The sequence below is a fragment of the Loxodonta africana genome, chromosome 27 (genome assembly GCF_030014295.1).
Source record: "Loxodonta africana isolate mLoxAfr1 chromosome 27, mLoxAfr1.hap2, whole genome shotgun sequence".
In the NCBI taxonomy this organism is placed as follows: domain Eukaryota; kingdom Metazoa; phylum Chordata; class Mammalia; order Proboscidea; family Elephantidae; genus Loxodonta; species Loxodonta africana.
Window position 1 is genome coordinate 36,159,398 of NC_087368.1, and position 14,518 is coordinate 36,173,915.

The following is a 14,518-nucleotide window of genomic DNA, read 5'->3' on the forward strand; positions in this document are numbered from 1 at the left end:
AAATGGAATTTCTAACTGTGGCAGGTTTTTGTTTTCTTTTTTAAAACGTTTTTTTTTGTTGTTGAAGTATAAAACTAAAGTACTTCATGTGCACAACTTTGAGTGTACAGCGTGGCAAGGTTCCTCAAATGCCCACGCTCATGCGTAACCCCTGAGAAGCTTCCCCCACACCCCTTCCTGGTCAGTACTCCCTCCCATCTGAGAGAGTACTCCCCCCGCTGAGATAGTACTCCCCCCCACTGAGATAGTACTCCCCCTTCTCTGAGATAGTACTTCCCCACTGAGATAGCACTCCCCCCATGGAGATAGTACTCCCTCCTGCTGAGATAGTACTCCCCCTCGCTGAGATAGTACTCCCTCCCCTCTGAGATAGTACTCCCCCTGCTGAGATAGTACTTACTATTGCTGAGACAGTACTCCCCCTCGCTGAGACAGTACTCCCCACTCTGAGATAGTACTCCCCCTCACTGAGATAGTACTCCCCCCCAAGATAGTACTCCCACTCGCTGAGATAGCACTCCCCCTCGCTGAGATAGTACTCCCCCTGCTCTGAGATAGTACTCCCTCTGCTGAGATAGTACTCCCCCCTCTGAGATAGTACTTACCCTGCTGAGATAGTACTCCCCCCTCTGAGATAGTACTCCCCCTCGCTAAGATAGTACTCCCCCCTCTGAGATAGTACTCCCCCTCGCTGAGATAGCACTCCCCCTCGCTGAGATAGTACTCCCCCCTCTGAGATAGTACTCCCCCTGCCGCAATAGTACTCCCGCCCCCACTGAGATAGTACTCCCTCCCTGCTGACTTCATAGACCTTTCCTGCCATTCGTTGGCTTATGCTTAAAAGCGTAAGACTGAGAAGGGAAACTAACTAGTAGACCACATGCTGTAAAACTGAGGGTTTCATGTATTGTCTTAGTCATCTAGTGCTGCTGTAACAAATGCCACAAGTGGATGGCTTTAACAGAAATTTATTCTCACAGTCTAGGAAGCTAAAAGTCCGAATTCGGGGTGTCAGCTCCAGGGGAAGGCTTTCTCTCTCTGTTGGCTCTGCGGGAAAGTCCTTGTCATCAGTCTTCCTTTCATCTAGGAGCTTCTCAGTGCAGGGACCGTAGGCCAAGGATGTGCTTCGCTCTGGGCTCTTCTTTCTGGGTGGTATGAAGTCCCCCCCTCTCTCCTTGCTTCTCTGTTTTATATCTCAAAAGAGATGGACTCAAGATACAACCTAATCCTATAGACTGAGTCCTGCCTTGTTGACATAACTGCCTCTAATCCTGCCTCATTAACGTCATAGAGGTTAGGATTTACCACACAGGGGATGATCATATCAGATCACAAAATGAAGGATATCCAGACAACACTGGGAATCATGGCCTAGGCAGGTTGACACACATTTTTGGGAGACATAATTCAATCCATAACATATATATTATTTTATCCCCGGGGAAACAGGTTTTCCTTTTCAGAAGGGTCTAGGCAAACTGTTTCCATCCCCTGTCTGAGGAGTCCACTTTCGTGTTAAACTTCTTGATGGCAGAAGCCGTTAATCCAAATTCCACCTTCTTTCTCAGCACAAATCAAGCATCCCCCTCTTGGCCAGGCCCTTAGAGGAGGGAGGAAGCAGCTGGATGCTGTCGCCAACATCGCAGGGCCTCCCTACAGGAAACTGTTGTAGGTCCTGTCCAGGCTCCCCCTTCCCACCCTCCATTTGCCCTGTTTCCATCCTTTAATCACTGCCGCCGCCTGTCCCTGGACCCTCTCCAAGTCTCTGCATTCCTCCAGACATGGTGGCCTGCCCCTGACTGGACAGCTCGCCCCCAAAGGGCCAGAACGCTTGTCTGCCGTTCTGTAGAAAGAAAGGGAAGAGGCCGATCCGCCTATATAAATCACAGGGAGGCCCGAGGTCACGATTCAGAAAAAACGAGGAGGCAGTGGGCTAGTGACAGCATAGCAAGCCATCTTCCTAAGAGCCTGGAGCCTCGAGCCAGAGTTTGCTCCTGTGAAAATATTTCTTCTTCCTGTGGAAGGAGGACCTCTCTGTGGCTGAGAAGTTGATTCTGGATGCCATGGCGGAGGGCTCCATGTTCCTGTAAATCTGTGCCAAGAAGGGACCGTCTCTGGGGACTTGACAGCAGGAGGATCACAGGAGGATTTAGCAAAGGAAGCAGAGAAGGCAGAGCTGGAGCGTTTGTGGGTAACGGTGCCATGGATAATCGTGTTCTAATGAATTCCATGCCAGTCTGTTTTTCTTGTGTTTTATGCAATTACTGCATCATCCATTTAATTAATGAGGCACTCTGTGTGAGTGCTGGAGAGAGAGGGGGGCGTCCGACAGCACCCACTTCCTCATTGCTTTTGCAAGCGTGCTTTCCTGCTGGGGAAGGCTTGTCGGGATTCCTGCCTGTCCTCTCTGCCTTCCTCCTGAAGCCGACCTGATGCTCCCCCCGGGCTGTCTTGGAACAACATGGGCACCTTTGGCATCCTCAGGAACAACTTATGTTACTTCATGTTGTGTATACAATTTAGTGTGTGTGTGTGTGTGCCCTTGTTTATGGAAGCCACTTGGGGGCAGAGACCAAATCTTCAACCCTTTTTCACTCCCAGTGCCTGGGGAGGTCTATCCAATGAGTAGTGTCCCAAAATGTTTGAACAACAAAGGGCCTGAGTGTCAATGCTAACGCAATTAGAAGTCAGATTAGTTGCCATCTTCTCTTGGTGGCTGATGGAAGCGCGAGGTGAAATTCTGTAAAATGTACCTTGGAAATGGCAGCAGACAAGACACAAAGAATGGCCACCTGGTCCATGTTTAAATTGTGGCGGCCTTGCATATCAATTTGCTTGTTCTTTGATCTCTCAATTCTGCCTGCCAAAGCTTGCTGGGGGGGGGGGGGCGGGGCAAGTATTAATTTGTTAAAGATTAAAAATAGGAAGATATATGTGTTGTTCAAACCCATGTCTGAGAAATTGAGAGGTACCTGAGAGTGTGGTATGCTAGACCTGTGTCCCCATGGGTGGCCTTCCAGGTGCATAGTTTTGGGTTTGAGGACAACAAAGGTGGGGGGTGTCTGCTTTTTTGAAAATGGTGTCTGGTTCTGATTTCCAAATGAAGAACAGATGGAAGAATTTGAAAGCTGTGAAAGAGACGTGAAGTGTCACGATGACAAATTGTATTTTCTGGACCATGGACAAAGTGAACAGCCCCAGCAAGGCCCAGGGTGTTGGCCAGCCTGGCAAGCCGGTGTCATCTTTAGTATCTGCACATCTTGGCTCCATGGGCGTGGTGGTCCTTCCAGTGCTCTCCCAGGCATCAGTGACACCAAGTTTGAACAGAGCATTGGGAATGTGTCAGACATCTGTCTACATTCGCAGCCCAGCTCTTCCAGTTACTACCTGAGACTCACTGGAAGTGTTCTCACTCTCTTACCCTGCGTTCCCAGCGTGCAGATGCTGTCGCAAGGAATAGGAAAAAAAATCACTTTTCACAATAACACTGACCAAACCAGAGAGTGGTTCTCTGTGGCCTGGGTGGGCAACTTAAAAAATGTTCAAGTTTGATGTTCTGCTTTCCTTCAGTCTCTGAGACTCAGACGACAAATAATTTCAGCTTCTGGATTTTTTCCTCAGTGGAAACTGTTCTCTAGCTCTATCTCCCTGTCATTTCCTTTCTAAACATCAGGGCCGCCCCTATCTCTTCACTGCTTCCCATCCGCCCAGTTTTTCAAAGCCACAGGGTACATTTTGCACTTACTTCTGTCGCTCTGTTTCCTGGTTTTTTTTTTTTTTCAGTGAACGTTTTATTGAATGATAACACACATGTCCCACAGCACACAAATCATCACTGTAACTTCGATGAATTTCCTCTAGGGGAACGTTCTCAGAACAACAGTCCCAGCACCCCAGACGGTCCTCCTCATGTCTCCCTCCATCCCTCCCTCCTTCCCTTGGTGGGGAGCTTCTCGGGGGTCTTGGGGCATTGTGGTCCTGCCATCTCACAGCCTCACTTCCAGCCTGCTCCGTAACACCCGCTGCTCTCAGCGGCCAGGGCCGGGCCCCGGCTGTGTGACGTGGACCTGGAGGTGTGAGGAAAGCTCTGTCCGTCTGTCTGTCTATGGTGAAAGCATAGCACGCGGTGGGGGACTTAGGTGCCCTTGTGGCTGAGCAGAGCCGGCAGGAGAGGCCCAGGTCCCATCCCATCCCCCACCCCCAGGAAGGATATGCTGTTTCCATATAACAAAAAAGACCTTTGAAATTGCTCGTTTTCTTCCTCTTTTTCATCTTTTGGGAGGAAACAATTCTTATCACTGGAAATAGGGCAGATTCTAAGATTTGGGGTAATGCTCCACCCCCTCTCCTTGTTACAGCTATTTAGAAGCTAATGGCATTTGAGCAAGTCTTGCTGTTTGTACCCCATTTCCTGTCCGTCTTTCCTGCTCGGCCCCCTTTTCCCCCTCACAACAGAACTCATTCGGTGGGAGGGATGGAGGTGGTCATGCTTTGAGACGGTCCTAGGATTTTTTTTTAATTGGCGTGTGTGTGTATGATAAGGACTAAATATGGTCTTTTCTTTCCATAATTTATATTCTGAGACACCGTTCTGTGTTTTCCCACACGGATCCTGCCCTTGGCACTGGGTCTCTGACCTCACAGGAAGCTTTCATTTCAGGTTAGTGTGAAAGGCAGTACTCAGATGGTCTAGGTCTTCTCCAGATCCCATCTGAAACGATTTATGGCACTTATAAAAACCGGGTGACAATAAACTGGACCTGATACGCAGCAAGACCTTCCTTATAAAAACGGGGAGACAATAAACTGGACCTGACATGCAGCAAGACCTTCCTTATAAAAACGGGGAGACAATAAACTGGACCTGACATGCAGCAAGACCTTCCTTATAAAAACGGGGAGACAATAAACTGGACCTGACACGCAGCAAGTCCTTCCTCGTGAGTGTCTAGCATGTATCTGGCTGTTAGTGGCGCACCGTTATAAACAGCCACCTCCTGCTACAGCACGTCTAGCACAGAAATACAGAAAAACACACAATGCCCTAGAACCCGAGCCCTTCACTGAATCCATGAAACCCATCCCTTGCTGTCACCTCGATTCCAACTCCTTATGGTGACACCACAGGACACAGTAAAACTGCCCCATAGGGTTCCCAAGGCTGTAAATCTTCACGGAAGCAGACTGCTGCATCTTTCTCCTGTGTTGCAGCTGGTGGGTTCCAACCGCTGACCTTTTTTTTTTTTTTCTCACTGTGCGCATTCTCTGTTCCATAACCCTGGCTCCTTCCTTTCCAGCGCTCAGAACCAGCTGTAGTAATTCCGTCATCTGTTTATGTAGCAGTTCGTTGGCTGTCCCCTCCCAGTAGCATTGAAGGTGCATGAGGACAGGGCTGGATCTTGTTCACACCGTTTTCTGATGCTCAGGGCAGCGCCCGGTGTGAGGTGTAGCTGGGTGGGAGAGGGGACGGCTTCCTGGCCCTCTGTTCCCCTCTCCTCCCACAGAACAGCCTGGCCCGGCCAGGGGTCTGCTTTGCAACCTTTTGGGGCCAGCTTTCCTGCTCTGAAGCCCTCTCTGTCTCTCTAGGCCTGCGCCCATCGCTGGAAGAACATCTACTATGAAACAGACCACATCCTGCCGCACGGCTTCTGCTACGTCATCCCGTCCAACCTCCAGGCCAAAGGCAGGACGCTGATCCCTTGTTATGAAGGTGAGCGCAGGTTGATTCTCCCCCTGCCTGCTCCCACGCCGTGTCCTAAAGCACCCTGAACGCCCTCCACCCTTCTCTGCAACCTCAGCTTTCCAGGCTCTAATGAGCAGACAGCACTGTTTACCCCGACGGCCTTTGGGGAGGGCTGTGTCCCTTGGTGAGGAGTCCTGGTGGCACAGTGGTTAAAACACTGGACTGTATCAGCATTTGACCAGTTCAGGAAATGGAGCCCTGGCTCTGCTGATGTCTAAATGACCCCAGTCAGAAGAAAAATAAACTTTATCTTAAAAATAGATGATAATATAGTCAGTCAAGAGGGGAGGATAGGTAGTTAAGATACACAAATAATATGTCAGGACAGAAAATGCAATAAAGACCCAGACTGCTCCAGCTTGTTTCTTCTTTTCTCCCAGGAAAAAAATAAAAGGGAAAGTCCCTGGAAAAACTGGTTGGGTGGTTCATCAGGCTGGGGAAGTGAGGGAATCAATAGGGATAATGAGGCAGTGATTATTGTACCCCAGCTAGTGGGACCAGATCTTTGGCTTTCCCAGAAGATGACATGTTGTAGAAGTGGGACAAGTTGTCCTCCGTGACTCCTCTGAATACCACCACAGGCATCAGAAAGCCAAAGGATGGCCCTTTAAGGCTGGGCACTAGGGCGGGAAGTCAATACAGTGGCTCGTATGTTCAGATTATTTCTTATTCATCAGCTGTGGGATCAGCAGTGGGCCAGTGTTGGTCTGGGGACTTGACACATTCTCCCATGTACTCTTCACAAAAATAGGTATTTTTCGTTGCTTGGGTTTGAATATAGAAAAAAAAAAGATTTTTTTTTTTTTTTTGAATACCAGTGGTTAATACAGAAGACACGAGTAGACAAGTTGGGGGGACTGAGAGAGGGAAAGGAAGGCAGCCCACCAAGGCTGTGTTATCAGGCAAGCTGCCACTTGCAGTCAGTCCCTCAGGGAACTCTGGGAGACAGCATAGAATGTGCACGTCAGAGTTATCCTGCAAGGGGTGAGCGGACTGGGGCCTTTGTCTACCTGGCACTTCTGGCCTGCCATGTATGTGGGCAGAGAGGGCCTCAGTGGCCAGAGAAAGCCCCCAGGAAAAAGATGTGGGTGCTGACAGAAATAGTAGGGACCCAGGGAACACGGTAGGGGCACTGGTAGGCCAGCTTCATTCAGTATTACTGCTGTACTCCTTTTACACACAAGGAAGCTGAGACTCAGAGTTTAAGTATAGGGCCGAGGTCATGCAAACAGGATCACTTAAAAATGGTAGCTCTGGGTTTGGGCTTCTCATTTGTCTGACCCCACCAAACCATTCTGTGCCCCTGTGGCTAGTGGTGATTTCTGATTGTTTTTTTTGGGAGTTTCTACTTTAAATGAAAGTTAAATAAAAGCCAGTTAATGACCCTCACGAAGCAGCGGCAGGTGGCGGTTTGAGTGATCCCAGAGGTGTGACGATGAGGTGAGGGGAATGTGAGCAGGTGCGAGTGAACGGGAGCAGCAGGCAGGTGGCAGGTCAGGTTCAGGTCTCTCCTCGTGTCTCACTCACGAGGCAATGAGGATGGACGGAGGGAGAGAGTGACTTCTGACCCGAGGCCTTAGGAGACATCGTGTGATCCCACCCACCCCTCTGAGTGCTCCTGGCCACACCACAGAGCATGCCCCGCATAGCTCGCTGGTCCCACCTGAACCAAACCTGCAGCTGAGCCCAACTGGATCAGCCAAACCCCAGCAGATCTGTGGATGCATGAGTGAGAAACAAACGCTGATTCTCGTTTGCCAGGGAGGTTTTGTGGTCAGTATGTAGTAATAGCAGACTGACACACGGAGTCCCTGGGTGGCATAAACTATTAAGTGCTCAACTACCAGCAGGGAGGTTGGCGATTCGAACCCACCCAGAGGCACCTCGCAAGACAGGCCAGCCCATCTGCTTCCAAGAGGTCACGGCCTTGAAAGCCCTATGGAGCAGTTCTGCTCTGCACACACGGGGCTGACTTACTGGCAGCTAATCAACAACAACAACAACAGCTGACCGACATGAGGCTCATCTCAGAGCCCAGGTTCATGCAGCAGTGGGTGTGGGATGGGCCACAGCCTCCAGGAAAGCACTTGTACTTCATTACTTGTGGACTTACGATGGTCAAATGGAGCCAGCAAAGAAATTAGGAAAATGGCGGTGTCCCTGCCCAACCCCTCTTCCCCATGCCCCGTGCACACATTTCCATATCCCAGCTCATTCACTGGCCCAGACAGGAATAAAGGGCAGGGCTGGCTTGGGGAGTATTGGGCTACAAGATGAACCCCTTAGAAAAACGGGGATCTGAACAGAAACTTTCTGTAGTTCTTGGGCTCATATGGGGCGAGGGCGGCAGATGCTTAGATTTCTTTGGAAGACCTGGCTGCTAGGAGTGGGGTCGTGGTAAGAGGGGTGTGTACCACAGTTGGAGCCTGGTGGTGCAGTGGTTAAGAGCTCGGCTGCTAACCAAAAGGTCGGCAGTTTGAATCCACCAGCTGCTCCTTGGAAACTGTATGGGGCAGTTCTACTCTGTTCTGTAGGGTCACTATGAGTTGGAATCGACTCGACGGCAATGGGATACCATGGTTAGAGGACCCTTGCCTGTGTTCTCTTGGCTCTCGGGATTTCTGCTGCCCTATTTGGTGTTCTAAACTAAATGTTCTCTTGCTCTGAAGGCAACCTCTTAATGTGGAAAAACTCAGTGATACGGGAAACAAAGCTGTCTGTTCCAGGTGGCGGGTTCCAGTATGGTGAGATATAACAGAAGTATTTTGGAATCTCTCAGATGTCACCTACACCAGCCTCCTGCCCTTACTGAGGTCCAGAGAGGTGGTGTGACTTGCCCAAGGCTGAGTTATCTTTCCACTGTTAGTCACGTGCCACACAATGGGAAGGCAATGTAATGTGGCGGCTGAGAACACCGACTCTGTGAACGTCTCCCCTAAGTTTACCGCACAGGGCCATTGTGAGGAGCTTGTGAGAAAACACACAGGGGGAAAGTGCTCACAAAAACCACAGATGCTTCTGTAACTGTGGCCTTGATGAGGGCCTCTAAAGGAGGCCTGGTGGTGCAGTGGTTGAAGTGCTCGGTGGCAGCTAACCAGAAGCTCAGAGGTTGGAATCTACCAGCCACTCCGTGGGAGAAAGACATGGCAGCCTACTTCTGTAAGGATTTCAGCCTTGGAAACCGGAAAGACTACGGGGCGGCGGCTCTGCTCTGTCCTGGAGGGCTGCTGTGATGCTGTGGGTCAGAATCGACTTGATGGCAGTGGATTTGATTTTTTTTGGTTTGTGAGTCTCCATAAGGGTCAGCTGGGCTCTCTTCAGAACGTCAGAAGGTTGGTTTAAATGCGTGGACATCCTTTCAGAACGTCAGAAGCTTTTGAATTATTGGAACAGTTGGCCTTTGGTTGGGCACAAAGACGTTTTTCTCATGATTTTCAGGTGTTTCCTGTTTCTGGTTGGGTGGGAAGTGCTACCAGAATGTCCTGTCCAGAACCAGGAAACGTAGAGGGAAGAGGAAATAAAAATGAATTTAGGGCGCAGAGTAAAGTAAACCGGTGGTGCATACCCTAAGTCAGAACAGTTCATGTCTGAAGTGAGAAGAGCATCATTCCGGCCCTATACTGTTTGGCTTGGCCAGAACCAGTGAGAAAACGAGCTTCAGCGGGACCACATATGGGAAAACCATTTGTAAAATAAAGAGCAAACGCTATAAAATGTTGGTTACTATTAACCAAATCATGATATTTTAGGACTCCCAGAAGTTAAGTCGGTGCCCGTAATAAAATTGAATGCGGAGATCTCTTTCATCCTTTGCCCTGGAGCCCACCAAGGCCAGAAACCAGAGCTTGGCAAGAGTGAGGCTAGAGACGGAGCCATCTTTATGCTCAGACTGAGAAACCTCATTAATGTGGATAACTTGGGAGCAGCTCGGGCTAAATTAACAAAAGGTGTCCAAGATTAAACATTGAGAATGAAATGTAATTAGAGGCAGCGAGGCTACCATTGTGTATTAGAGCTAACTTTCAAAATCTGGCTTTACCGCTCACTTATTCCTGTGGAGGCCCTGGGTGGTAGAAATGGTTAACGTGCTTGGCTGCTAACCGAAAGGCTGGAGGTATGAGTCCACCCAGAGGCACCTCTGAAGAAAGGCCTGGCAATCTACTTCTGAAAAATCAGCGATTGAAAGTCCTATACAGCACAGTTGTGCCCGGGCACACATGGGGTTGCTGTGAGTTGGGGTCAATGTTAGTTGACTGGTTGTTATTCCTATGATTGAACCCAGCTGCTCCTATTTTCTAGCTCAGTGACCTTGGGCAAGTTCCCTGAGCCTCAGTCCTCGGCTGTGTTCTCTAGAGAAGCAAAGCCAGTAAAGTGTGTAAATATATGTAGAGAGAGATTTATGTCAAGGAAATGGCTCACACAGCTGGAGGGGCTGGAACATCCCAAGTCCGTGGGTCAGGATAGAGGCTTCTCCTGATTAACAAAGCGGCAGGGGCTGGTGAACCCAAGATTGGCAGGTCAGGAAGCAGGGCTCTGGCTCATGGGCTGCAAAGACTGACAAATACCAAGATCAGTAGGCATGACTACAGGTAAGCTGCTAGCTCAAGTCCCAAGAACCAGAGGTCAGACCAAGAGGAACCAGCTGCAGGACCCAGAGTGAGCAAAAGCCCCCAAGCCTTGCCTGAATGTCTACTCGTATTCGATGCAGGCCACGTGCCCAAGGAAACTCCCTTTCAACAACTGATTGGCTACTCACAGTAGATCCCATCGTGCAGGTAATCACATATCAGATCTCAACAGGGAAGTGATCACAACGTTACATGACTGCCAAAACACTGAGAATCATAGCCCAGCCAGGTTGACATTCAATCTTAACCATCACAGTGCCCTAACCTGTAAAAGGAGAATACCTGCCTAAGAGGGTTGTTTTGGGGTGTATAAATGCTTTAACACAATGCCCAGCTCAGAGTCAACACTTAATACACGTGAATTGTCTGATTAACTTTGAAGTGATGTAATAACATCATACAAGTTCTCGAAAGGTGTCTAGCAGATCCTTCTTTAGGGACTAGATAATAGATAATAGGAAGCTGGGCATTACTAAGATGATTTTAAGAGCCCTTGAAAAGATTATGGAAACCCTGGTGGCATAGTGGTTAAATGCTATGGCTGCTAACCCAATAGTCAGCAGTTCGAATCCACCAGCTGCTCCTTGGAAACTCTGTGGGGCAGTTCTACTCTGTCTTATAGGGTCGCTATGAGTCGGAATCAACTCGATGGCAATGGGTTTGGTTTTCTGGGTTTTGAAAAGATTATAATATCTTAAATACTTTTAAAGATCATATTTGCACCATTTATTTGCTTGGTAAACTCTCCTTCCTCCTATTTGTGGATGATCTAAAGTTTAACACATGCCATGTTTAAATGCTCTTGAATTTGGAATTAATTGCTGGGGTCTGAAGTAGTCAAATTTTACTGTGCTTTACAATTGCTTCTTATTTCCAAAGATTTTTCTGCCACCCTCTTTATTATTAGGGGATGGATGGACGGGCTGGGCTTTCATTTCTAATGTGCTTTTGTGTCTCTGAAGCCTGTGATCGTTTCTCAGGAAGGAGATGGGTCACCTATCCAGATGTGAAGAGTCTTCCCCACCCCCTTCTGATGTTGAAGGAGGAGCCCAGGTAGCGCAGTGCTTAAGTGCTTGGCTGCTAACCAAAAGGCCAGTGGTTCAAATCCACCAGCTGCTCCTTGGGAGAAAGTTGGGGCAGTCTGCTTCCATAAAGATTTACAGCCTTGGAAATCCTCTGAGACAGCTCAGCTCTGTCCTGCAGAGTCACTACGGTTGGAATCAACTGGATGCACACAAGAAAGAACACAAACAACAACATTGATGGCTGTGGCTCCACAGGGAATGAAGATCAATCAAGATCCATTTACATATGAAAAGCAATTGAGTTTTTTGTTTCCCTTTTTTTTTTTGCTTTAGAGAGAACCATAAAAGGCTAAGTTGATCCATTTAAAAATTCAAGGACAAGCCACATACGTTTTTATTAAAGATCGCTGCATTTCCATAGGATTTTATGGTTTCCAAAGAGCGTGGTAAACATTATCTCATTTAAGTAAATCCAGCCAATTAAAAAAAAAAGAGTATACAGTTCTATATTACAGCTAGTTAAGGCAGAGAGTGATCCTGTGGGGGAGAAGGGAGGGTGACCTGAGGGACAGCCAGGCCCAAAAGGAGAAGGCCAGAGGGGTCCTGGTCCCATCAAAGCTTACCCTGCAGTGCAAGGAATTTTTTTTTATCTCAGGCAAAAATACGTTCCATACTTCAAATCAGTTGCCATGCGTTGTGTGGAATTATTGATTGCTTAAATGGCATCTTCAAATATTTTCCTTACTGATGTCCAAATTTTATAACAATCTCATTTTCAAATTGGATATCTATGTGACGGGTGTCTTGCGTTTTGTCCCTCCCAGAAGAAATATCTTCGCCTCACATTTATTCTGGTGTTAACACTGGGTACCTTGACATTGATGACCTTACTATTTTCATTTTTTTTGGGGGGGGCGCAGTAAATATTATTACCCCATTGCACGGATGGGAAGACTGAGGCTCAGGGAGGCTGATGAAGGTCACAGGGTTACTGAGGAAGGGCTGCTGCCTTTCAAGTTTAATGTAGATTTCTTTGTAGCTACCAGTTCTGTTGGGATGTTGATTTTCTTCGGGCTGTGATTACTGGGGTGCTGTGGCCCATCACTGAGAAAAATTACCTTTTTTTTTTCACATCATAGTTTTATTTCAAGAATTTTGACAACGCTATGCTACAGACTTTTCGGGCTGTATTGCAGTTTTGCTGTGGTCGTCATGAACGGTGGATGGCTCCCAGTAGGTGAAGGGACTTGAGACTCGGCTTGAGAGAATGGAACCATGAAGAGCCGTTCTGCATCCTGGGCTCCCCTTTCCTCTCAGCGTTTGGCTTTCTTATCTGAAGAGCAGTCCGACTGTACACGTTTTAGTGCCGCTATCTGAGAGCCTTTCAGCTTTGGCCACAAAAGGGGAATTCTACTCAGTTCTCAGCTGGGGTTCTTACTGAAACGTGACCATCCCGTGCTGGAGGTCACTTTACGATACGAGGCACTATAATGCGAATGTATTTTCAGTCACCTCACGTGTGTGAAAGCTGGACAGTGAAGACCAAAGAAGAACTGATGCCTTTGAATTATGGTGTTGAAGAATACTGAATATTCTTGGACTGCCAGAAGAATGAACAAATCTGTCTTGGAAGAAATACAGCCAAAATGCTCTTTAGAAGCGAGAATAGTGAGACTTCGTCTTACGTACTTGGAGCATGTTACCAGGAGAGACCAGTCCCTGGAGAAGGACATCGTGCTTGGTAAAGCAGAGGGTCAACAAAAAAGGGGAAGACCCTCAATGAGATAGATTGACACAGTGCCTACAACAATGGGCTCAAGCGTAACGATGACTGTGAGGATGGCACAGGACTGGGCAGTGTTTCGTTCTCTTGTACGCAGGGTCACTATGAGTCACAGCACCTAATGGCAACAACAACTGTAAGCTGACTGTATATTATGTGCCTGTAGGATTGCTCACGTCCACCTCTGAAGGGGGAGCATGGTATCCTTGGGAGTTGGTGAGATGGGTTTCTAGATTTTTAGGGTGGAAGAAACTGTATATTTGAAGATTACAGTTTTTTTTTTAAGGGTAAGAGTAGTATCACTGGGAACGTGCTTTGTGAGGCATGATGGTGTGGCAGGAGTAGGTTGGAAGTGGGAACCCCGGTGTTTAGTCCTGGCTCTGAGGCTCATTAGCTGTGTGGCTTTAAAGAAGCTGCTTACTCTCTCTGAAACAAAGGCTTCCTCACCTGCAAATGAGTGAATAGGATTAGAATTACTAGATGTTTTCTAAAGGTCTTTTCTGCCTTTAAAACCTTTCTTTCACTTCTTTGTAACTTTCTGGCTTTCTGCAGTTTGCTTTTAATGCTCATTGTGGCTTAATCATAAGGAGCCCTGGTGGCACAGTGGTTAAAGCGCTTGACTACTAATTGAAAGGTCAAGGTTTGAAACCAGCAGCAGCTCCAAGGGAGAAAGATGTGGCAGTTCTGCTTCCGTAAAGCTTTACAGAAGAAGGTCGCTATGTATTGAAATCTACTTGACGCCAGTGGATTTTGGGGTAATAGCTTAATCGTTGATTAAATTATTTGTATAAAATTTTCTCCCTTTCTTCAACTGCCAGCCTTTCAGTTGGCAGCCAAGTGGGTAACCACTGTGTGGCCAGGGCTCCTTTCTCCTCCTCTAACCTAGGTGTTTACGTCGTTATTTAATCTGTTTTTGCTATTTAGACAGTGACGCTCATAACTGAAGATCTTCTTGCCCCCTCGTCATTTTTATATTTAAAATGTCCCTTTTATGACTACAGACCTGTTGGTTTGACTGCATCGTGCCCCAAATTATTGTTTAATTATTAGTTATGTAGATTTGTCACCCCTTTGTGAAAGTCAGAAATATTTTAAGGTTGTTGTTAGTTGTTGAGTTGATTCTGATTCATGATGACCCCATGTGTGCGGAGTAGAACTGCTCCATATGGTCTTCAAGGCTGTGACCTTTTGGAAGCAGATTGTGAGACCTGTCTTCTGAGGTGCCTCTGGGTGGCTTCAAACCGCCAACCTTTTGGCTACTAGTTGAGCCTTTGGAAAGCTGTTTATTTCATGGGTAAGTTAAGAAACTATGGAAACTGAATTTGTGAAAATTGGTGTG

The 14,518-nt window shown here is 47.7% G+C and overlaps 1 protein-coding gene across 3 annotated transcripts in view; it reads left to right on the forward strand.

Annotated features, from left to right (window-relative positions):
• ITGA9 (integrin subunit alpha 9) overlaps positions 1 to 14,518 on the forward strand; it is a 395,095-nt gene that overhangs the window by 25,159 nt on the left and 355,418 nt on the right. For all 3 annotated transcript variants that reach the window (XR_010319610.1, XM_064277483.1, XM_064277482.1), the window contains exon 4: positions 5,587 to 5,710. Coding sequence is in view for 2 of the 3 variants with exons in the window: in XM_064277483.1 (XP_064133553.1) it covers positions 5,587 to 5,710 (124 nt within the window). In the remaining variant the exon portion in view is untranslated. The remainder of the gene's footprint in view (positions 1 to 5,586; positions 5,711 to 14,518) is intronic.